Source organism: Alligator mississippiensis, chromosome 8, assembly GCF_030867095.1.
Source record: "Alligator mississippiensis isolate rAllMis1 chromosome 8, rAllMis1, whole genome shotgun sequence".
NCBI lineage: Eukaryota > Metazoa > Chordata > Crocodylia > Alligatoridae > Alligator > Alligator mississippiensis.
In genome coordinates this window covers 523,592-539,444 of record NC_081831.1, presented here as the reverse complement: position 1 = coordinate 539,444, position 15,853 = coordinate 523,592, and the positions used below count along the sequence as shown (strand labels likewise).

The 15,853-nt window shown below is 71.2% G+C and overlaps 3 protein-coding genes across 3 annotated transcripts; 1 reads left to right on the top strand and 2 right to left on the bottom strand.

The window, feature by feature from the left end:
- The first annotated feature begins 344 nt into the window (after positions 1 to 344).
- GCGR (glucagon receptor) lies at positions 345 to 6,433 on the top strand. The gene is made up of 14 exons (XM_059731904.1): positions 345 to 488; positions 1,480 to 1,617; positions 1,720 to 1,816; positions 2,047 to 2,154; positions 3,279 to 3,400; positions 3,582 to 3,688; positions 3,794 to 3,947; positions 4,017 to 4,176; positions 4,297 to 4,357; positions 4,725 to 4,794; positions 4,890 to 4,978; positions 5,259 to 5,397; positions 5,510 to 5,551; positions 5,639 to 6,433. The coding sequence occupies exons 2-14, from the start codon at positions 1,564 to 1,566 to the stop codon at positions 5,933 to 5,935; spliced, it is 1,500 nt and encodes a 499-aa protein (XP_059587887.1). The 5' UTR covers positions 345 to 488; positions 1,480 to 1,563; the 3' UTR covers positions 5,936 to 6,433.
- A 5,072-nt stretch (positions 6,434 to 11,505) lies between these two features.
- Positions 11,506 to 13,969, bottom strand: MCRIP1 (MAPK regulated corepressor interacting protein 1). The gene is made up of 4 exons (XM_059731903.1): positions 13,874 to 13,969; positions 13,681 to 13,796; positions 13,167 to 13,262; positions 11,506 to 12,858 (listed from the first exon to the last, which is right to left on the bottom strand). The coding sequence occupies exons 1-4, from the start codon at positions 13,879 to 13,881 to the stop codon at positions 12,794 to 12,796; spliced, it is 285 nt and encodes a 94-aa protein (XP_059587886.1). The 5' UTR covers positions 13,882 to 13,969; the 3' UTR covers positions 11,506 to 12,793.
- A 106-nt stretch (positions 13,970 to 14,075) lies between these two features.
- PPP1R27 (protein phosphatase 1 regulatory subunit 27) lies at positions 14,076 to 15,269 on the bottom strand. Its single transcript, XM_059731902.1, has 3 exons — positions 14,960 to 15,269; positions 14,740 to 14,890; positions 14,076 to 14,639 (listed from the first exon to the last, which is right to left on the bottom strand). Exons 1-3 carry the CDS (start codon positions 15,129 to 15,131, stop codon positions 14,516 to 14,518), a joined length of 447 nt encoding a protein of 148 aa, XP_059587885.1. The 5' UTR covers positions 15,132 to 15,269; the 3' UTR covers positions 14,076 to 14,515.
- Positions 15,270 to 15,853: the final 584 nt, after the last annotated feature.

Here is a 15,853-nt window from a genome sequence, read left to right as displayed (position 1 = left end):
CGCGGGAGGATGTTGCCAGGAGCCCCGCGCCCGCACCCCGTGAACGCGCCGGGCCGCGCGGTAAACACCGACCTGCCGCCGCCGGCGGGGACCGGAGCGCGGGGCGGCACGGACCTGCCGGCCTCCAGCCCCAGCCGGAGCGCGGGGCAGCTCCGGGCACGGGCGGGGGCGGAGGTGGCGCCAGGGCCGCCCCGCCCCGCCCCGGGCATCCCCCGCGGGCGCGGGGCAGCGCAGGCAGCCTAGTCTGGGGGTCCTGCCCGCGCCCTGCCGCCGCCGTCGGTGCCCGCTCGGCCGGCGGGGGTCGCTGCGCCGGGGAGGGGCGGAGGCTGCGGGAGACCCCCCGCCCCCCGCGCCCGGTCCCTCCCCCCGAGCGGCACCGGCTGCGGTCGCGGCTCCGGCAAAGTTTGCAGGCGCGCGGCGGAGACGGCGGGATCGCGGCCCTGCCCGCACCATGCGCCCGGGAGCCGCCGGCCGCCGAGCTCCGCAAGGTACCGGGCGGCAGCGGGGCGCGGGGGACACTGCGCCGCCTCCGTCCCCGGCGGCTCCCGGCGCTTCCCGCGCCCCGCACCCGCGGCGGCGCCTCCCGGGCGGACCGACGGCGAGAGCTGCCCCGCGCAGCGGCTCCCGCCCGGGTGGGGCTCTGCCGGGGACCCGCGCCGTCGGGCCGGGCGGGGAGCACCCTCCGGTTCGGGCCCGCGGCCTCGTGTCGGGGCGCGGCGGGGCGGCGCGGGAGGCTGCGGGGCCGGGGCAGCGCGGGCGGTCGGGCCGGGAGGCCGGGGCTGCCGCCGCCCCCCGCGGGCGCCCTTTGCTTCGGCCGCGCTGTGTCAACACGGGCCCGGCCGCGCTGTTTGCTCAGGTCGCGCCGCGCTGCGGCCTTGGGAGCATCCCCCGCGGCCGCTCTGCCTTTGCCCCCGCGCCGGACACGTCACCCCCGGCCGGGCCGGGCCGGGCCGGGCCGGGCCGAGGCTCCGGGCGACCTCGCGCTCCGCGGCGGCCGGTTCGGCCGAGCCGCGGGTCGGCGCTGCCCCCCGCCACGCGCCGCCGCCGAGGGGCGAAGCCCGGGTCCGCCCGGTGCTCGGAGCAGCCCTGGCCCGTGTCGTCCCGGCTCCGGGCTGCCGTGCCTGGGGGGAGGCGGCGCCGCGGGACTCGCCATGACCTTGGCCCCGGGGGTGCGGGACGGCCGGGCTGGGGCGGCGGCGGGCGAGGCCCCGGGCGCCGCTCCCCGACGTGGGCACGTCGCCCTCTCCGCGCCGCCCCCGGAGCCGGTGTTGCGGCCCGCAAGAATGGCCCGTTTGTCCGCGGCCGCAATCCCGCTCAGCCGCCCCGTAACCAGCTTAGGGGATCGAGGGGATTAGGGCCCGCGTGAGCCCGGCCCCGGCCCCGTGCCCGCCTGCCCGGCGCGGGGCTCCCGGCTGGGAGCGGCTGTCCCGGGGCTGCCAGGCCGAGCCCAACCCCAGCCCCCGCTCCGTGTCGTGGCAGGGCGGCCCGTGAGCCCAGCCGCCGGCGCCCCGCACCTTCCCTAGGCGGCAGCGAGGCCCCGATGCGCGGGTGCCCGGCAGAGACATGTCCCGGCGGCGCCTGCTCGCCCTCCTGCTGGCCCTGCTTTCCCACTGCCAGGTAGGCCCGGGAGGGAGGGGCGGGCAGCACGGCTGGAGGGACCCCTCGGGGGGCGGCGCAGGCTCCGCCCGGCCGGGCGCTGACACCCCTGTGCCCCCCCAGGGACCCTCGGCCCAGGTCACGGACTTCCTCTTCGAGAGGTGGCAGGCCTACAGGGAGGAGTGTCACCACAACATGAGCCTGCAGCCGCCGCCCACGGGTCAGGCCCCCTGGCTCTGCGGGGTCCGGGAGGAGCCGGGGCGCCCTGGCGCTTGGCCCTCTGTGCCCCGGCAGGGCTTGCAGCGGGAGAGAGGGATTTCCCTGCAGAGGGAGGAGCTGGGCGGGGGGGCAGGGGCATTAGGCTTATGCCGGGGCCCAAAGGCATGAGCCCAGACGCTGCCCCAGGGCCCAGAGAGGCGCTGCAGCTTCTCAGGGTCGGTCTCGCTGCAGAGCTGGTCTGTAACCGCACCTTCGACAACTTCTCCTGCTGGCCTGACACACTGCCCAACGCCACCATCAACGCCTCCTGCCCCTGGTTCCTGCCCTGGCACCGGAAAGGTAAGAGCACAGGCAGGCCCTGCTCTGCCCTCCTGATGGCTGTGGGGCTGGTTGAGAAGCAGGGACCGGCCACATGGAGGCTGGGAAACTGGGGCAGCCCCTGGGCAACGCACAGCTCTGTGGGGACATGCTCCCAGGAGACACGGGCCCAGGCAGTGAGGGGCTCTGTGCCAGCCAGGCCAGAGGCAGGGGGCTCCACGGTGGCTGGTGCCTCCACGTCCTGTGCTTGCAGCGTGTAGATCTCTGTGTTAAGTTGGAATCCTTCCAGCTTGCGCGACGGTCGCTTGAGGCAGTCCATAGCTGCGCTAGCTTGAACTCCGGCCCTGTAAGCATGAGTGAGGCCAAGGGATGCGGAGTAAAAGGAACTGAGTTGCAGGCAGGAGACACTCGTGGATGAGGCGAGCCAGTCTGAGGGCAGCAGAGCAGGGTCAGGGTGGTGCGTTCAGGCTGAGCACCAGGAGACGCGGGAGTGTCTCTGTTCTGGCCGGACGTGTCCGAGTTTCTACCAAGTCGTGTCAGCCTGCATTCAAGGAGGGGCTGAGCGGGGGCTCTGCTCTGAGATGGGTCCCTCTGGCATCCTCTGCTGAGGTTCTCATCTGCTGATGTCAGGAGGATCTTAGAGCTTAGCACCCAAGCATGGGTAGGTTTCCCTGGCAGGGCGGGCGGCCATCCTGGGGTGGTAAGCTGCAGCGATTCTGAGCTTAAGCCGCTCACTGCTGCTGGGCCAACGGCCGTGGCTGTAGCTGTGCGTGGCCCCTGGCACTTGCAGCTGGAGAATCTAGTGTTTCCTTCTGCGGCCGCTCCCCCGAAGGCCTCGTTCTGCACAGGAGCAGGGGCAGCTGTGAGAAACCCTCCACCCCCAGTCTGCTCTAGGGCCCAACAGTGGCAGGGACCTTGTGGCCCTGCTTCACGTGGGGCCAGTCGGAGGTGACGGAGGATGTTCTGGGTCTTGCGGCCACCACTGCACGTGAGGGCTGTTCCCAGAGCAGTCAGGAGCAGGGAGGGCGCACACTGGGCTGGCTCAGATGGAGCGCATGGTGCCTGGAGCAGGGGCTGGGCTGGCCGTGAGCCCCACCAGGGCCCAGCCAGCCCAGCTGCCCTCTGACGATATGCCATCCCCACAGTGAAGCACAGATATGTCTTCAAGACGTGCGGGCCGGATGGGCAGTGGCTGAAGGGCCCCAAAGGGCAGTCCCTGCGCGACGCCACCCAGTGTGAGATGGACCCCGAGGACCTCAAAGCCCAGGTCAGACTGCACAGTTCGGGATGTATCCTCAGCTTCCAGAGGTGTAGCAAATTTGTTGGGGCTCAGCTACAGCGCAGTCTGTCTGGCTCCCTCTTTTCTGTTGGTTTTGCACCCCACAGAGGCACAAGCTGGCCTCCATGCCCCAGCCCCGCCCAGCGTCTCTCTCCCTCTTTCCCTCCAGGATAAATTCGCCAAGACCTATGGCAGCTTCAAGATCATGTACACGGTGGGCTACTCTGTGTCGCTGGGCACGCTGCTCCTCGCCCTCACCATCCTGTTGGGCTTCAGGTACCAGGCAGGGGGAGCTGGGGCCTGGAAGCAGGGTGCTGGGGCAGGACTAGCCCCTGCCCCTGCCCCTGCCCGAGGCTGACGGGTAGCTCCCACTCTTGGCAGCAAGCTGCACTGCATGCGAAACTACATCCACATGAACCTCTTCGCCTCCTTCGTCCTGAAGGGCATCTCAGTGCTGGTGATCGACGCCCTGCTCAAGACTCGCTACAGCGAGGAAATCGATGGCTACAATGTTGGCACCTGGTTCAGCGATGAGGTGACCCCCCCTGCCCCCCGCACCTCGGCTGTGCTCCGAGTGCCCCACTGATGTCTTCTCCTCCCCCAGGCTGCCGCTGGCTGCCGGGCAGCCACTGTCTTCATGCAATATGGCATCGTGGCTAACTACTGCTGGCTCCTTGTGGAGGGCATCTACCTGCACAACCTGCTGGTGCTGGCCGTCTTCTCCGAGCGGAGCTACTTCACCCTCTACCTGTGCATCGGCTGGGGTGAGTGGGCACCGGGCCACGGTGGGGTGGGGCCCAGGAACCTGCTTCCACCCTGGGCTGGGAGCTGCTGCCCCTGCCCTGGGGGTGTCTCACTGGCCGCTGCCTCTCCTGCCATTCCAGGGGCCCCCATCTTGTTCCTCGTGCCCTGGGTGGTCGTGAAGTTTCTGTACGAGAACATTCAGTAAGTGCGGGCGCTCGCATGCGGGGCACAGCGCGTGGCTGGGGAGCCTGGCACTGGGGTGGGGGCACCTCTGGCCTGGACACTGTCAGCTAATGGAGATCACGGGCTGCACGTCTGAGCCTTTCTGCGGTTGGGTCACTGGGGAATGAGGTCCGCAGTGCCCCTGCCTGGCACTGCGGTGTGTGCACGTGGGGCACACTGCATGCATGTACCCCAGGGCAGCATGTGGCATGGCAGGAGCCCATGGGAGGCGTGGCTGGGTGGGGGATGAGCTGTCCATGTCCACCGTGGCGCCCGGAGCTGCCTGGCACCACCGCAGGACAGGGCAGGGGCTCCCCGCCAAGCACAGCTCTGCCCCCACCCACAGGTGCTGGAGCACCAACAACAACATGGGCTTCTGGTGGATCCTCCGCTTCCCCGTGTTCCTGGCCATCCTGGTAAGTCACCTGCCCACCCCGTCTGCCCCCGACTGGGTCTGGCTGCCCCTGGCCTGCCCCACCCTTCACCCTGCTCACGGCTTTTCCCCTCACAGATCAACTTCTTCATCTTCATCCGGATCATCCAGATCCTGGTCTCCAAGCTCCGCGCACACCAGATGCGCTACACGGACTACAAGTTTCGGTGCGTTCCTGCCCCCCAGCCCTGTGCCCCCTCCCCAGGCCAGGGCCTGGGCACTGCAGAGACCTGGGCTCTGCCGCAGCTGGGAGGGGGGTGCTGGGGCCAGGGCAGTGAGGGGGAACTGGAGGTCTGGGAAATCTGCCCTGGACTCTGTGTCCTGAGTGCCCGCATACGTGTGCATGCATATACCCGGCAGCCTGCGCCCAGGGCCCTGCCCTCCTGCAGCAGAGGGGTCAGGGAGCAGGGCCCAGCTGGCGCTGAGGCTGGGCTCGGTCTCTGGCAGGCTGGCCAAGTCCACGCTGACGCTGATCCCATTGCTGGGCATCCATGAGGTGGTGTTTGCCTTCGTCACGGACGAGCACGCCCAGGGTACCCTGCGCTATGTCAAGCTCTTCTTCGACCTCTTCCTGAGCTCCTTCCAGGTGAGCCCCACGCCTGGTGCCCGGGCAGGGAGAGGGAGCTCCCTCCTTGCCAGTGCCGTGGCGGAGGCGTAGCCGGGCCTTGCCTTCAGGTGCTGTCTTCTCTGTGCTCCAGGGGATGCTGGTGGCCATCCTCTACTGCTTTGTGAACAAGGAGGTGAGAGCCGGGGCAGAGGCTGCAGGGTCATGGCCAGGCGGGGGTACCTGCCCCAGGGCCATGCTGAGGGTGCTGGGCCATTGGCAGGTGCAGGCGGAGCTGCTGAAGCGGTGGCAGCGCTGGAAGCTTGGGAAGGACCTGGCCGAGGAGTACAAGCACACGTACAGCCACACGCCGCAGCCCCGCGGGGGCGGCAGCACCTGCGAGAAGCACCGGCTGGTGAGCTACATCAACGGGGGCCGCGGGCTGCCCACCGCCCACACCAGCTCCCACTACCTCGAGCGCACGGGTGCCAGCCCCAGCCCCAGCCCCAGTGAAAGCCTCACCCCTGGCCAGCGCCAGCTGGCCTATGACTTCCCGGGGGTGGCTGAGAGCACCTTCTGAGCCCCCCCATGGCACGCCAGCACCGGGCCCCACATGAGCCCCCACCCTGCCCTGGGCAGGCAGCAGGGACATGGGCAGGCCCCAGGCTCGGACATCGCGCCTGGAGAGACTGAGCGGGGCTGGAGGCAGGCGTGAAGGCCCTGAGCCTGTGCCTGCAGCAAGGCCTGGAACTGATGCCCAAGCCACGTGGGCGGACTTGTGCAGGTGCTGCAGGAGACCCTGTTACCTGTGGGGAGAGGGAGCCTTGGCGAGCCCAGCCAGGTGGGGGGCAGCGGGCAGGGGGAGGTGCTCCTGCCCCAGAGGGCACTGCACCCGCAGGCACAGGGGTGGGGAGGAGGGGTGTCGGGGTGTCAGGTCCTTGCTTTGTCCCGGCCAGAGATCCTGTCTCTGGGCAGCAACTCTGGGCAAGCAGCCCCGGCTGCCCGTCTCCCCATGTCTGTGTCTGTCTGTGTTGGGGGGCGGGGGGGCACTGGCACCAATAAACTGTGGTACCTTTCACGACTTGGACACAGGCTGCTGCCTGCGGGGGCCAGGGTCTGAGCAAAGTTGGGGGGGGCACGGCAGGGGTCCGGGAGCCTGGACAGATGGGGTGGCCTGCGCAGCACGGCACAGCACTGCAGGGAGGCCATCACTTCCATGCACGCTCCCCATGGCTCCTGCCTGGGAGCCATTCACGTGCTGGGGGCGGAGGTGATGAACCGGGTCCCTTTTCCCCTCCCCGCCCCAGCCCTGCCTGCTGCCAGCCCTGCCCCCTCCCAGTCCCTGGCAGCCAGCTGGGCCTTGTCTGTGCCCCAGGCTCCCTTCCCTCCTTGTGCAGGTGTTAATCAGGCATCTCTCAGCACCAGGGTCCCTTAATTCAATCATCTGCAGCCTCGTGCACTCCTCCCTCCTGCAGCCGGACCCAGCCTGCGGGGCCCAGTCAGCACCGCTGCAGTGTGGGGATGGGCGGGGGGGCAGAGGGGCTGACACCCCCCCACCCCCATGCCCTGCACCCACCCCTCTCCCACAGCCCTGGCACCTGCCTAGCTGGGGTGCATGTGGCCCAGGCACAGCGGTGCCCCTCGCAGGCCCCCTACACCCCTGTCCCCAAATGGCCTTCCCTGCCTTCCCAGCTCCAGGCTGCAGCCCTGGTCTCCGGCCCCAGGCCCCCCTCCTCCTCTGCCCGCGTCATGCTGGGGTGCCCTGAGCCGCCAGCCCGGTGCGCGCCCCTCGTCACCCTGATGCTGAGCTGCCCTGACAGCCTGGCCGTGCCCCATGCTGGGCCCAGGGCTGCTGCCAGCACCAGGCCGGCAGTGCCCAGCCGCCAGGGACCGCATGCACGTGGGGCCCTGTGGCTAGCACCACTGCAGCCCACGTGAGCCATGCGGCACGGAGCAGGGGTCCCAGCCAGCGCTGCAGCAGCAGAGACCCCTGTGGCATGTGCCCACCAAGGGAGGGACTGCACCAGCTTCAGCCCCCGTCATGCACATGCCCAGCACCCCCCTACACCCAGAGTGCCCCATCCCCCACCCCAACACAGCCCCCACCTACACCCACCCCGCCGTCCCCAGACACCCGTAACCTCCACCACACAAAGCACTCCTATACACAACCCCCCCATTCACATCCAGAGCAGTGTCCCCCAACCCCCCATGCAAACAGTCCCCCAATACACCTGAAGCATCCCCCTCACACATAGAGCTGCACCATGCATACTGCCCCCCACCCCAAAGCCCCACATACATACCACCCTCCCAATATACACCAGGGCCCTCCCCCATACAGACAGCCCCCCCATGCATACCACGCCCCCTAAAACACCCAGGGCACCCCCCCAAGCTCCTTATATACCCAAAGCACCCCCTCCACACACAGTCCTCCACCCCCCATACACATAGCCTTGCATATATAGTAGGAGCAACCCCACACACACACACACAACCCCACAAACACCCAAAGCACCCCACACAGCCCCCCAATACACAGCCCCACATATACCCAAAGCACCCCCCAACATACACACACACACACACAAAACACCCCCAATACACATAGCCTCTCCATATGCCCAGAGGGCCCCCACCCCAACACGCATACAAGGGCCCATAGGTACCCCCCATACACCCAGGGCACCTCCACCCAAAGCTCCCTTTACACATATACACCCAGAGCTCCCTGAGACACACACACATACACACACCCCCAGCAGACCTCCCCACACACACACACACACACACACACACACACACACACACACAAAGCCCCCCATACACCCAACACCACATATACCCAAGGCACGCCCGACCCAACACAAAACCCTCCCAAACACACAGAGCAACACCTGCCCCCGCATACGCACGCAAAGCCCCCGTCGATGCAGAGAGCCCCCCCAACACACACACACACACGCCTGCACGACGCCTGGGGCACGTCCCAGCCTGCCTTGCACACTGCTGCTCCCACCCGCCCCACTCCTCCCACCCGCAGCACCACGGCTTGCTGCCCCCTGCCCCCCGCTCAGCCCTGCCAGGACGGCCCCGGGCCCCCAGCCCGCGCCGGGCACAGCCGGCTCCCGCGACTCCGCGGCGCGGCGCGGCGCGGGGCGCTGCAGGCTGGGGCCAGGCCTCGCCCTGGGACGGGCCAAGCGGCCACGTGCGCCCGGGGCACGGGCAGGCCGCGTTGGCGCGGGGATACGAGCCCCCTGCACGACTCGGGCCACGCGGCTGCCCAGGACAGCACCCAGGGCCCCGCATCGGGGCGCGGCGCGCGGGGCTGCAGTGCCGGGGTCACCTCCCGGCGGGGTGCCGCGCCCGAGCGCCGGGCCGGCCCAGCACAGGGATTTCCCGCTGTTGACTCGACAAGCGGAGACCCCGCGCCCGCGCCCACCCCGCAAGGGCCACGGGGCAGCCCCCACGGGGCGCGGCGCGGCGCTGGCGCTGGCGCGGGGCGCGGGGAACAGGAGCCGCCTGGAGCGGCCGGCCCTGGCGACCGGCTGCCGTCACTGGGGGCCTCTTGACGCGCTAACGAGGCTAATTGGAGCAAATTGCCGGAGCACGCGGCGCTTTCCGAGAAGGTAAATACGGTCACGGCGAGGCACCGGGCCCCGCGCGTGTGGCTGCCGGCGTCGCCATGGAGACCGCCCACCCCGTGCCCGGGCCCCCGCGCCACGTGCGGCCAGGGCCACGCACGCGGCCCCGCACCCGCCCTCGGGGCTGCCCGCGCCTGGGAGAGCCGGCCAGGCCAGGCCCGGCGCGGGAGGGCTCCCCCCCGCACCCCCGGGGCCGCTGGGGCAGGGCTGGCCCGCGCCGCCCCCGCGCGTGGGAGCGCTGAGCCCGGCAGCGGCCAGCGCCTCAGCAGCATCGTGCCCGGGGCCGGGGCCGGGGCCGGGGCCGGGGCCGGGACGGGCCACCGCAGCGCAGCCTTGTGCAAGAGCCTGCCCCATGGCCCAGCTGGCCGCGGCCCGGCCGGAGGCGCACGCCGCCGGCGCCTGGTCACGCGCGGGCAGGGGCGGGGGCGGGGGCCGCCCCGCCCGGGCACACAGCAGCCGGCCGGAGCGGGGCCGGGGCTCGTGCTCGGGGCCCCAGGACGCAGGGCAGCCCCGGGCCCGGCTGCAAGAGCCACGCACCTGCTCGGGCCCCGCGCGGGGACAGGCGCGTTCAGCCCAGAACAAAGGCGCCAGGATCCCCGTCCTGCGCCGCAGGTTCCCATGGCAACCGGCCCCGCGCGGCGACACGGGCCCAGCCCCCAGCCCCGGCGCCGCTCGGCCGTGGCGGAGTCGTGCCCCGCGAGGCCTGGTGCCTGCACGGCTGCGGCTCGCCATCCCCGCCCTGCGCTGCAGCGGCAATGCCGAGCCCGGCGGGAGCGGGAGCGGCCCGACTTAAAATGCTTTCCATGTACCGGCTGCGCAGCACATCAGCCAGGGCTCCCAGGCCGCCCCGAGCGTGAGCCGCCGGCGTAGGCCAGCCCGGCTGAGCACGGGGAGCCGCGCGTGAGCAGGGGCACAGACCCACAGAGGCTGGCACACGCACGCACACCTACAGCCCCGCAGGCCCCTGCCCTGCCACCCTGCGTTCACAGACCCGGACCAGACCCTGCCCGGCAGAGCCTCGCCACCCTGGCTGGGCACCAGGCACCTGGAGAAGGCCTGGACCCTGCTCCCACTCCCATGCCTGAGGCTTACACCCGAGGACCCCGGGGAGCAGAGGCCCCAAGCAGCAGGTAGAGGGGAGCTGCTGGGTGGTGCCAGCTCCTCCTGCCTGTCTCGCCGGAGGGGACAGGTGGGAACACGCAGGGCCAGGGCCTGCTGGACGCTAGAAGGAGGCCGAAGAAGCGCACAGAGGTAGCCGGCGCCCGTGCTGGGGCTGAGACCGCAGCAGGTCAAGGACCGTGGGACAGAACGGGCCCTGGGGCAGGGCAGCTGAGCAAAGGGACCTCTGAGGAGAGGGGACCGGGTTCAAGGTCTGTGCAAAGCAAGGCGCGAGGCCAGGAATCCCGCCCGCACTAAGTTTAGGCCACTGGCATTAGTGCAGAGGAGGGAAGAGGATCTGGGCGTATTAATAACCACAGCATTTAAACCCCAGGCTGAGTGGCCACATCAGGGACGCCTCTGCCCTGAGCCCCACAGGCTACCTCAGCACAGCCCCGGGGCTCCCAGCACCTGCTCCAGGGCCCAGGCGCCAGCCACTTCCCCTCCCTGCCACCCCAAGAGTTCATCATCTTGGGCCAGGGGCCTGGGCCCTTCTACACAGGAGCAGCCTCAGGGCCGGCAATCCAGCAGCCAGCTCATCTGAGGGGTTAATGAGCAACACTGCTCCCAAGCCTGCCAGCTGGGAATGCTCTCCCGAGCCGGGCCCTAAGCCTCCCAGGCTCTGGGGAAGCCGGGTCAGAGCAAAGTGGTAGCTACAACCAGAAGCCAGGGCGGGCGAGGGGAGCCCGGGGCAAAGGCCACATCCATCCCATGAGCATGAGCACGTCAGTGCTGCGGGGCCACGATCCCAGGAAGCCGTACGACCGGAGGGCTTTCAACCCAGAGCAACTCCCTGCAGGGGAGAAGCCAAGGGGACTGCCAGCACTGGGATAGGCTCTGGGACTGGAGCAAGGGTTGCAGCCCAGAGCCAGTGGGCACCCAGACAAGGGCAGACTGTCACGGGGAAGGGGCCGGCGAGGCGGATGCCCACAGCCCCCATGCAGGGGCTCTGCCCCCTGCAGCAGTGGCCACCCACAGCCCCGGAGCCCGGGCCTGGCCTCGCAGCACGGACATACAGAGCAAGGCGGGGAAGCGAGGGCCTCCCCCACGCAGCAGAGCAGCGCTGCTGGCGCCTGCACAGGCAGGGCTGAGGGAGCTGGGCACAGGCAGGGTCGGGGGAGGCAGGCAGAGCCCTTGGGGCTGGGGTAGAGCATCAGGCACAGCGCAGTGACGACAAGGGCATGAAGCTGCCCTTGCTCCTGGCACCGCACAGGGAAGGGAGTCGGGGGCCCTGCTACCCCAGCCCCACGCAGCGCACTCCCCAGCTCCTCGCCTCCCCCCACCCGCAGAGCGCCTAGCGCAAGCCAGGGAGAGGGAGCGGCCTGGGAGCCACGGAGAAACCAAGTTGGGCTCAAAAGGAGGAACCAGCTTTTATTTACAAGACTCCTCAAGTGACAGACAACAAAACGAAGGGATCGGCACGGCTCAGACCTGCGCAACCAGGGTAGGCGACAGCCACCGCCACTCCTGCCTGCACCCGTGCCCGGCAGAGCACTTGGCCCTGCCAGGCCCAGAGCTGCCAGCCCAGGCCGCAGCAGCCACAGCCCCCTTGCTTCACCATGGATGACAGCAGAGACCTTCCGCCTGGCTGCGAGCGGGGCCATGCTGAGAGCACCCAGCCTGGCACTTCCCAGACCCCGGGGAGAATGAGCCACAGGCTGCTGCCTCCCGAGCTGCCCGGTGCCTGACGCAGCGGTGTCTCGGCACTGAGCTGCCTCTGCGCCAGGGCAGGCAGAGACAGGGGAGTGGGGGCCGCTCTGGTACGAAGCCAGGAGATGGCACGCAGACAAGCAGGTGGAAGGAAGCAGCCTCCCGCAGCGGAGCCAGCCCCCCTGCCGCAGAGCTGCCAGGGCTGCTGGGCAGAGATGGGCCTGAAGCCGCTGCTGGAATGGCCCCTGGGGCTCGGCACAGGTGCCGACGCTGACATCCCATCTCACGTGGGGCCTGGCAGGGAGCAGCTCCACCTCAGTACTCCAGGTCGCACCTGGCCCAGCTCTAGCACTGGGGACAAACCCGATCCTTACTGCCGGCTCCTCTGCCTGGGCAGCGCCGAGCCAGGCAGCAGGGGCTGTGGGGAGGGCAAGGCGGCCCCTGCCAGCAGCCAGGCCGCAAGGAGGTCTCCAAGCCTCCTGGTGCCGAATCGGGGCAGCTTGCCCCTGCCTCTGCACCAGGCAGAGCTCAGCACCTTCCCCGCAGCTCTCCGGGCCTCCCTGCCCTCTCCCCAGCCAGACCTGGTCCGTGGAAGCTGGGGGAGCGAGGAGCTAGACCCAGCCCTGCTGCCACAGCAAGGCCACCTCACTCTGACCTCCCAAGCTGGAGAGGCCGGGGCACTCCACGACCAACAGAGCAGCGCCGGGGCCGGGAGAGAGAGGGGGCGACCTCACGGCCAACGCAAGGGGGAGAAAGGCAGCAGGAGGCTGGGGGGAGCTACAGGGAAGATGCCCAGATCCATCACGACAGGCTCCGGGCAGCCTCAGAGTAGTTCCTCCTCGGGCAGCGCCAGAGCCTGGCCGAAGCCGCCCGCCTCTCCCGGGGAAGCACAGACCAGGAGGAAACCAACACAAAGCAGCCAAGGTAAATCTGCTGGAGGACCTCAGGAGACCAGCACCCGCCGGCCGCGCCGCGCCTCTGCCTTAGGACTTCTTGGCATCCTGCGCGTTCCTCCTCTTCAGGTCGCTCAGGTCGAAGGGTTTGAACGCTGCGAGGAGGGAGGGAGCGCAGTCGGGGCGGCCGGGCTCAGCTCCGCCAGCGCCAGATCCTGCCCTCGCCCAGGACCGACCCCGGCACCGGCCGCCCTCGGGGCTCCGCACCGCAACGTGCTCCGGCCCTGCTCGCGCAAGGGCCCCGGCTCCACGGCACAGGTCTCTCCCCCATAGCGTGCCGCGAGTCCCGCCGGCCCCCCAGCCCTCGCCCGCCCCCAGGAGCGGGCTCCCCTGCCCCGCGGCCTGGCAGGGGAGCGGCAGGGCAGGCAGAGCGGGCGGGCGGGAGCCCTGGAGGGGAGCTCACCCTTCAGGCTGGGGTTCGGCATCTTCTCCACGTACTCCTCCACCAGGCCCCGCTCGCTGCCCGACATGCGGAGGTCTCGCTCCACGCACTGCCAGGCTGCAAGGCAAGCGCGGTGAGGGGAGGGGTGGCTGCCCGCCCGCCCGCCCCGGGGGCCCAGGACACGGGCACGCGCCCGGCCCAGATGGGGTGTCCAGCCCCGCCTCGCCCCCACGCCACTCGGCCGGCCTGGCGCAGCCCCGCCGCAGCGTCCTGGGGCCCTGGCCCGTCCCGCGCAGCGAGCGCAACGGTGGCACGGCACGGCACGGCCACCTGCGCCCTCCCGGCGTGGCGCGGCGTGGCTCCTCTGCCCGCGCGGCCCACGCCCTCAGGCAGGCGCGCGGGGCTGCGGGGTGCTGCGCCCGGCCGCAGGGCAGGGCAGCAGCAGCGCCCCGGAGGCGGGGGGCGGCCAGGGGCGGGGCCGGGGTGAAGGGGTGCCGCGGCCGGGGGGTGGGGGGCGTCGGGCGCGCGCACGTACCCTCGTGGATGAAGCGCACGTTCTCCTCGTGCGCGGGCGTGAAGAGGTCGCTGGAGCTGGGCGAGCGCGCGCCCCCGCTGCGCTTCCCGCCGTACACCACGCGCGGCACCGGCGAGCTGCGGGCACAGCGCGTGAGCGGGGAGCGGGGGGGCGGCGGGGGGGGCGGGGCGGCGGGGGCGCGCGCGGGGCTCACCTGGCCATGGCGGCGGCGGCGCGTGCTCGCGGGCGGGCTGCGACGGGGCCGCGCGCGGGGCCGGGCCGGGATCGGGGCCGCGCCCCCCTCACCTGAGCGCGCGTCCCCGAGCTGTCGCCGCCGCCGGGCCGGGCCGGAAGTGAGCGCGCGGCGCGCGCAGGCGCGGGGGCGGGGCCGGGCGGAAGCTCCACCCCCTCCGCCACTGAGCGAGTCGGGCCGGCCGGGGGCGGGGCCTGCCGGTAGCCCCGCCCCTAGTGAGTGAGTCGTGCCGGAGGGGCGGGCCTGCCGGTAGCCCCGCCCCCAGTGAGCGAGTCGAGCCGGAGTGGGCGGGGCCTCCTTGACTTTTATTGCCAACAAGGTACAACCCGGCCGGAGCGCGCGGCCCGGCCCCGCCGAGTCCCTCCGCGTCCCGCGTCCCGGGTGCAGCGCCGGCCGGGCACCGGCACCGCTCCTGTCCCGTCCCGTCCCGTCCCGTCCCGTCCTGTCCGCGGTGCGCAGCACCGGGCACCGGGCACGTCCCTCGTGCGCAGCGCCGGCCCGGCCCGGCCCGGCCCGCGCTGTCCGCTGCGCGCCTTGCCGGGCCCGGGCGCCGCTCCTGGCCCGCGTGCGCCGGGCCCCGCCGCCCTCCGTGCGGCCCGGCCGTCACTGCCCGCGGGCGGCGCCGAAGAGCTGCACCAGGTCGGCGCAGGCCGGGTCGATGAGGTCCGCCGGCTTCTCGCCCTCGTCGTTCGTGGCCTCGCGCTCCGCCCCGAGCGACAGCAGGTACCTGGGGGCAGAGGCGAGCTCAGCGCCGGCCCGACCCCTGCCCCGGCCCCGGCCCCGACCCCGACCCCGGCCCCGGCCCCGACCGGCGGAGGCCCGCAGACCTGGCGATGTGCGCGTGCCCGTCGCTGCAGGCCATGTGCAGGGCCGTCCAGCCGTTCTCGTCGCGCTGGTGCACGTCGGCGCCGTACTTCACCAGCAGCTTCACGCAGTCCAGGCTCCCGGTGAGCACGGCCTCGTGCAGCGCCGCCATGCCTGCGGGAGCCGCGAGTCACCGCCGCGCCGCTCCCTTGCCGCCCGCCCCCCGCCGCGCCCGGGACTCACCCGACGGGTAGATGGTGTCCAAGGAGACCTTCCCGGCGCGGATGAAGCGGCCCACCTGCTCCAGGTCTCCCTGCCGCACGTGGTCCTGGAAGACGATGTCGTTGGGGAAGTGCACGGTGCGCCGCGCGTAGCGGCTGTAGCGGGGCCGTGCCACCGCGCAGTAGTACTTCATGGCGGGGCGGGCGCGGGGGAGGGCCAGCAGGCCGGGCGCGGGCGGGCGGAGCGGCCCCGGCGGGGTCCTGTCCTGGGGAGCCGGGCGGTGGCGGCCGAGCGCGTCCACGGCCCCGGCGCGGTCCCGGGGGCGCGCGCTCGCTTGCAGGACGCGGCTGTGCACACTCCGCGGGGCGGCAGGCTCCCTGCTCCGGATGGGGGCTCTCCAAGGACAGGGCTGCTTATATACCCCGCCCCGGCTATTTTGGGCATTTACAGCTCATGCTGTTTGCCGTGAGGTTTTGTAACCGAGCTGCCCTGCCCTCCAGCCTCCTGCTTTTGGGCACAAGCTGGCGGCTCAGCTTTCATCCCACCTGTCGATGTGCCCGTCCAAGGGCCGGCTCTGCTGTGGCTGCGGCTGCTGCACCCCCGGCCGCTGGGCCACGGGGCCGGCCTCGCTCGCAGACAGTTCCCTGACCGCGAGAGAAGGCCGGAGGCGGTTGCCGTCGGGTCTGGGGACTCGGCCGCCGCGCGCAGAGCTGTCACCCTCTGCCTGCCCCAGCTCCCACCCGGAAGAGGCAGGAGGAGCTGCCCCGGGGCAGTCACGGCCCTGCCTTGGCCAGTGACCTGCAGCCGAGGCAGGAGGGCCTCAGCCCCCCAAGCCAGCGGCAGCACAGAGCGCCCGGGGCCTACAGCCCAGCTGCCACCGCAGGGCTCCTGGCACCTCGCGGAGCCCAGCCCGGC

Bases quoted from the DNA above. Each gene is read 5' to 3' on its own strand.
- GCGR (XM_059731904.1), top strand. From the start codon at position 1,564: ATGTCCCGGCGGCGCCTGCTCGCCCTCCTGCTGGCCCTGCTTTCCCAC. The intron at 1,817-2,046 runs GTCAGGCCCCCT...GTCTCGCTGCAG, and splicing joins CCTGCAGCCGCCGCCCACGG to AGCTGGTCTGTAACCGCACC. The intron at 4,358-4,724 runs GTAAGTGCGGGC...CCCCACCCACAG, and splicing joins TTTCTGTACGAGAACATTCA to GTGCTGGAGCACCAACAACA.
- MCRIP1 (XM_059731903.1), bottom strand. The intron at 13,263-13,680 runs GTACGTGCGCGC...CTTGCCTTGCAG, and splicing joins CGTGCGCTTCATCCACGAGG to CCTGGCAGTGCGTGGAGCGA. The intron at 12,859-13,166 runs GTGAGCTCCCCT...CCCTCCTCGCAG, and splicing joins GCCGAACCCCAGCCTGAAGG to CGTTCAAACCCTTCGACCTG.
- PPP1R27 (XM_059731902.1), bottom strand. From the start codon at position 15,131: ATGAAGTACTACTGCGCGGTGGCACGGCCCCGCTACAGCCGCTACGCG. The intron at 14,891-14,959 runs GTGAGTCCCGGG...CGGCTCCCGCAG, and splicing joins GGACACCATCTACCCGTCGG to GCATGGCGGCGCTGCACGAG. The intron at 14,640-14,739 runs GTCTGCGGGCCT...CTCTGCCCCCAG, and splicing joins GGGCACGCGCACATCGCCAG to GTACCTGCTGTCGCTCGGGG.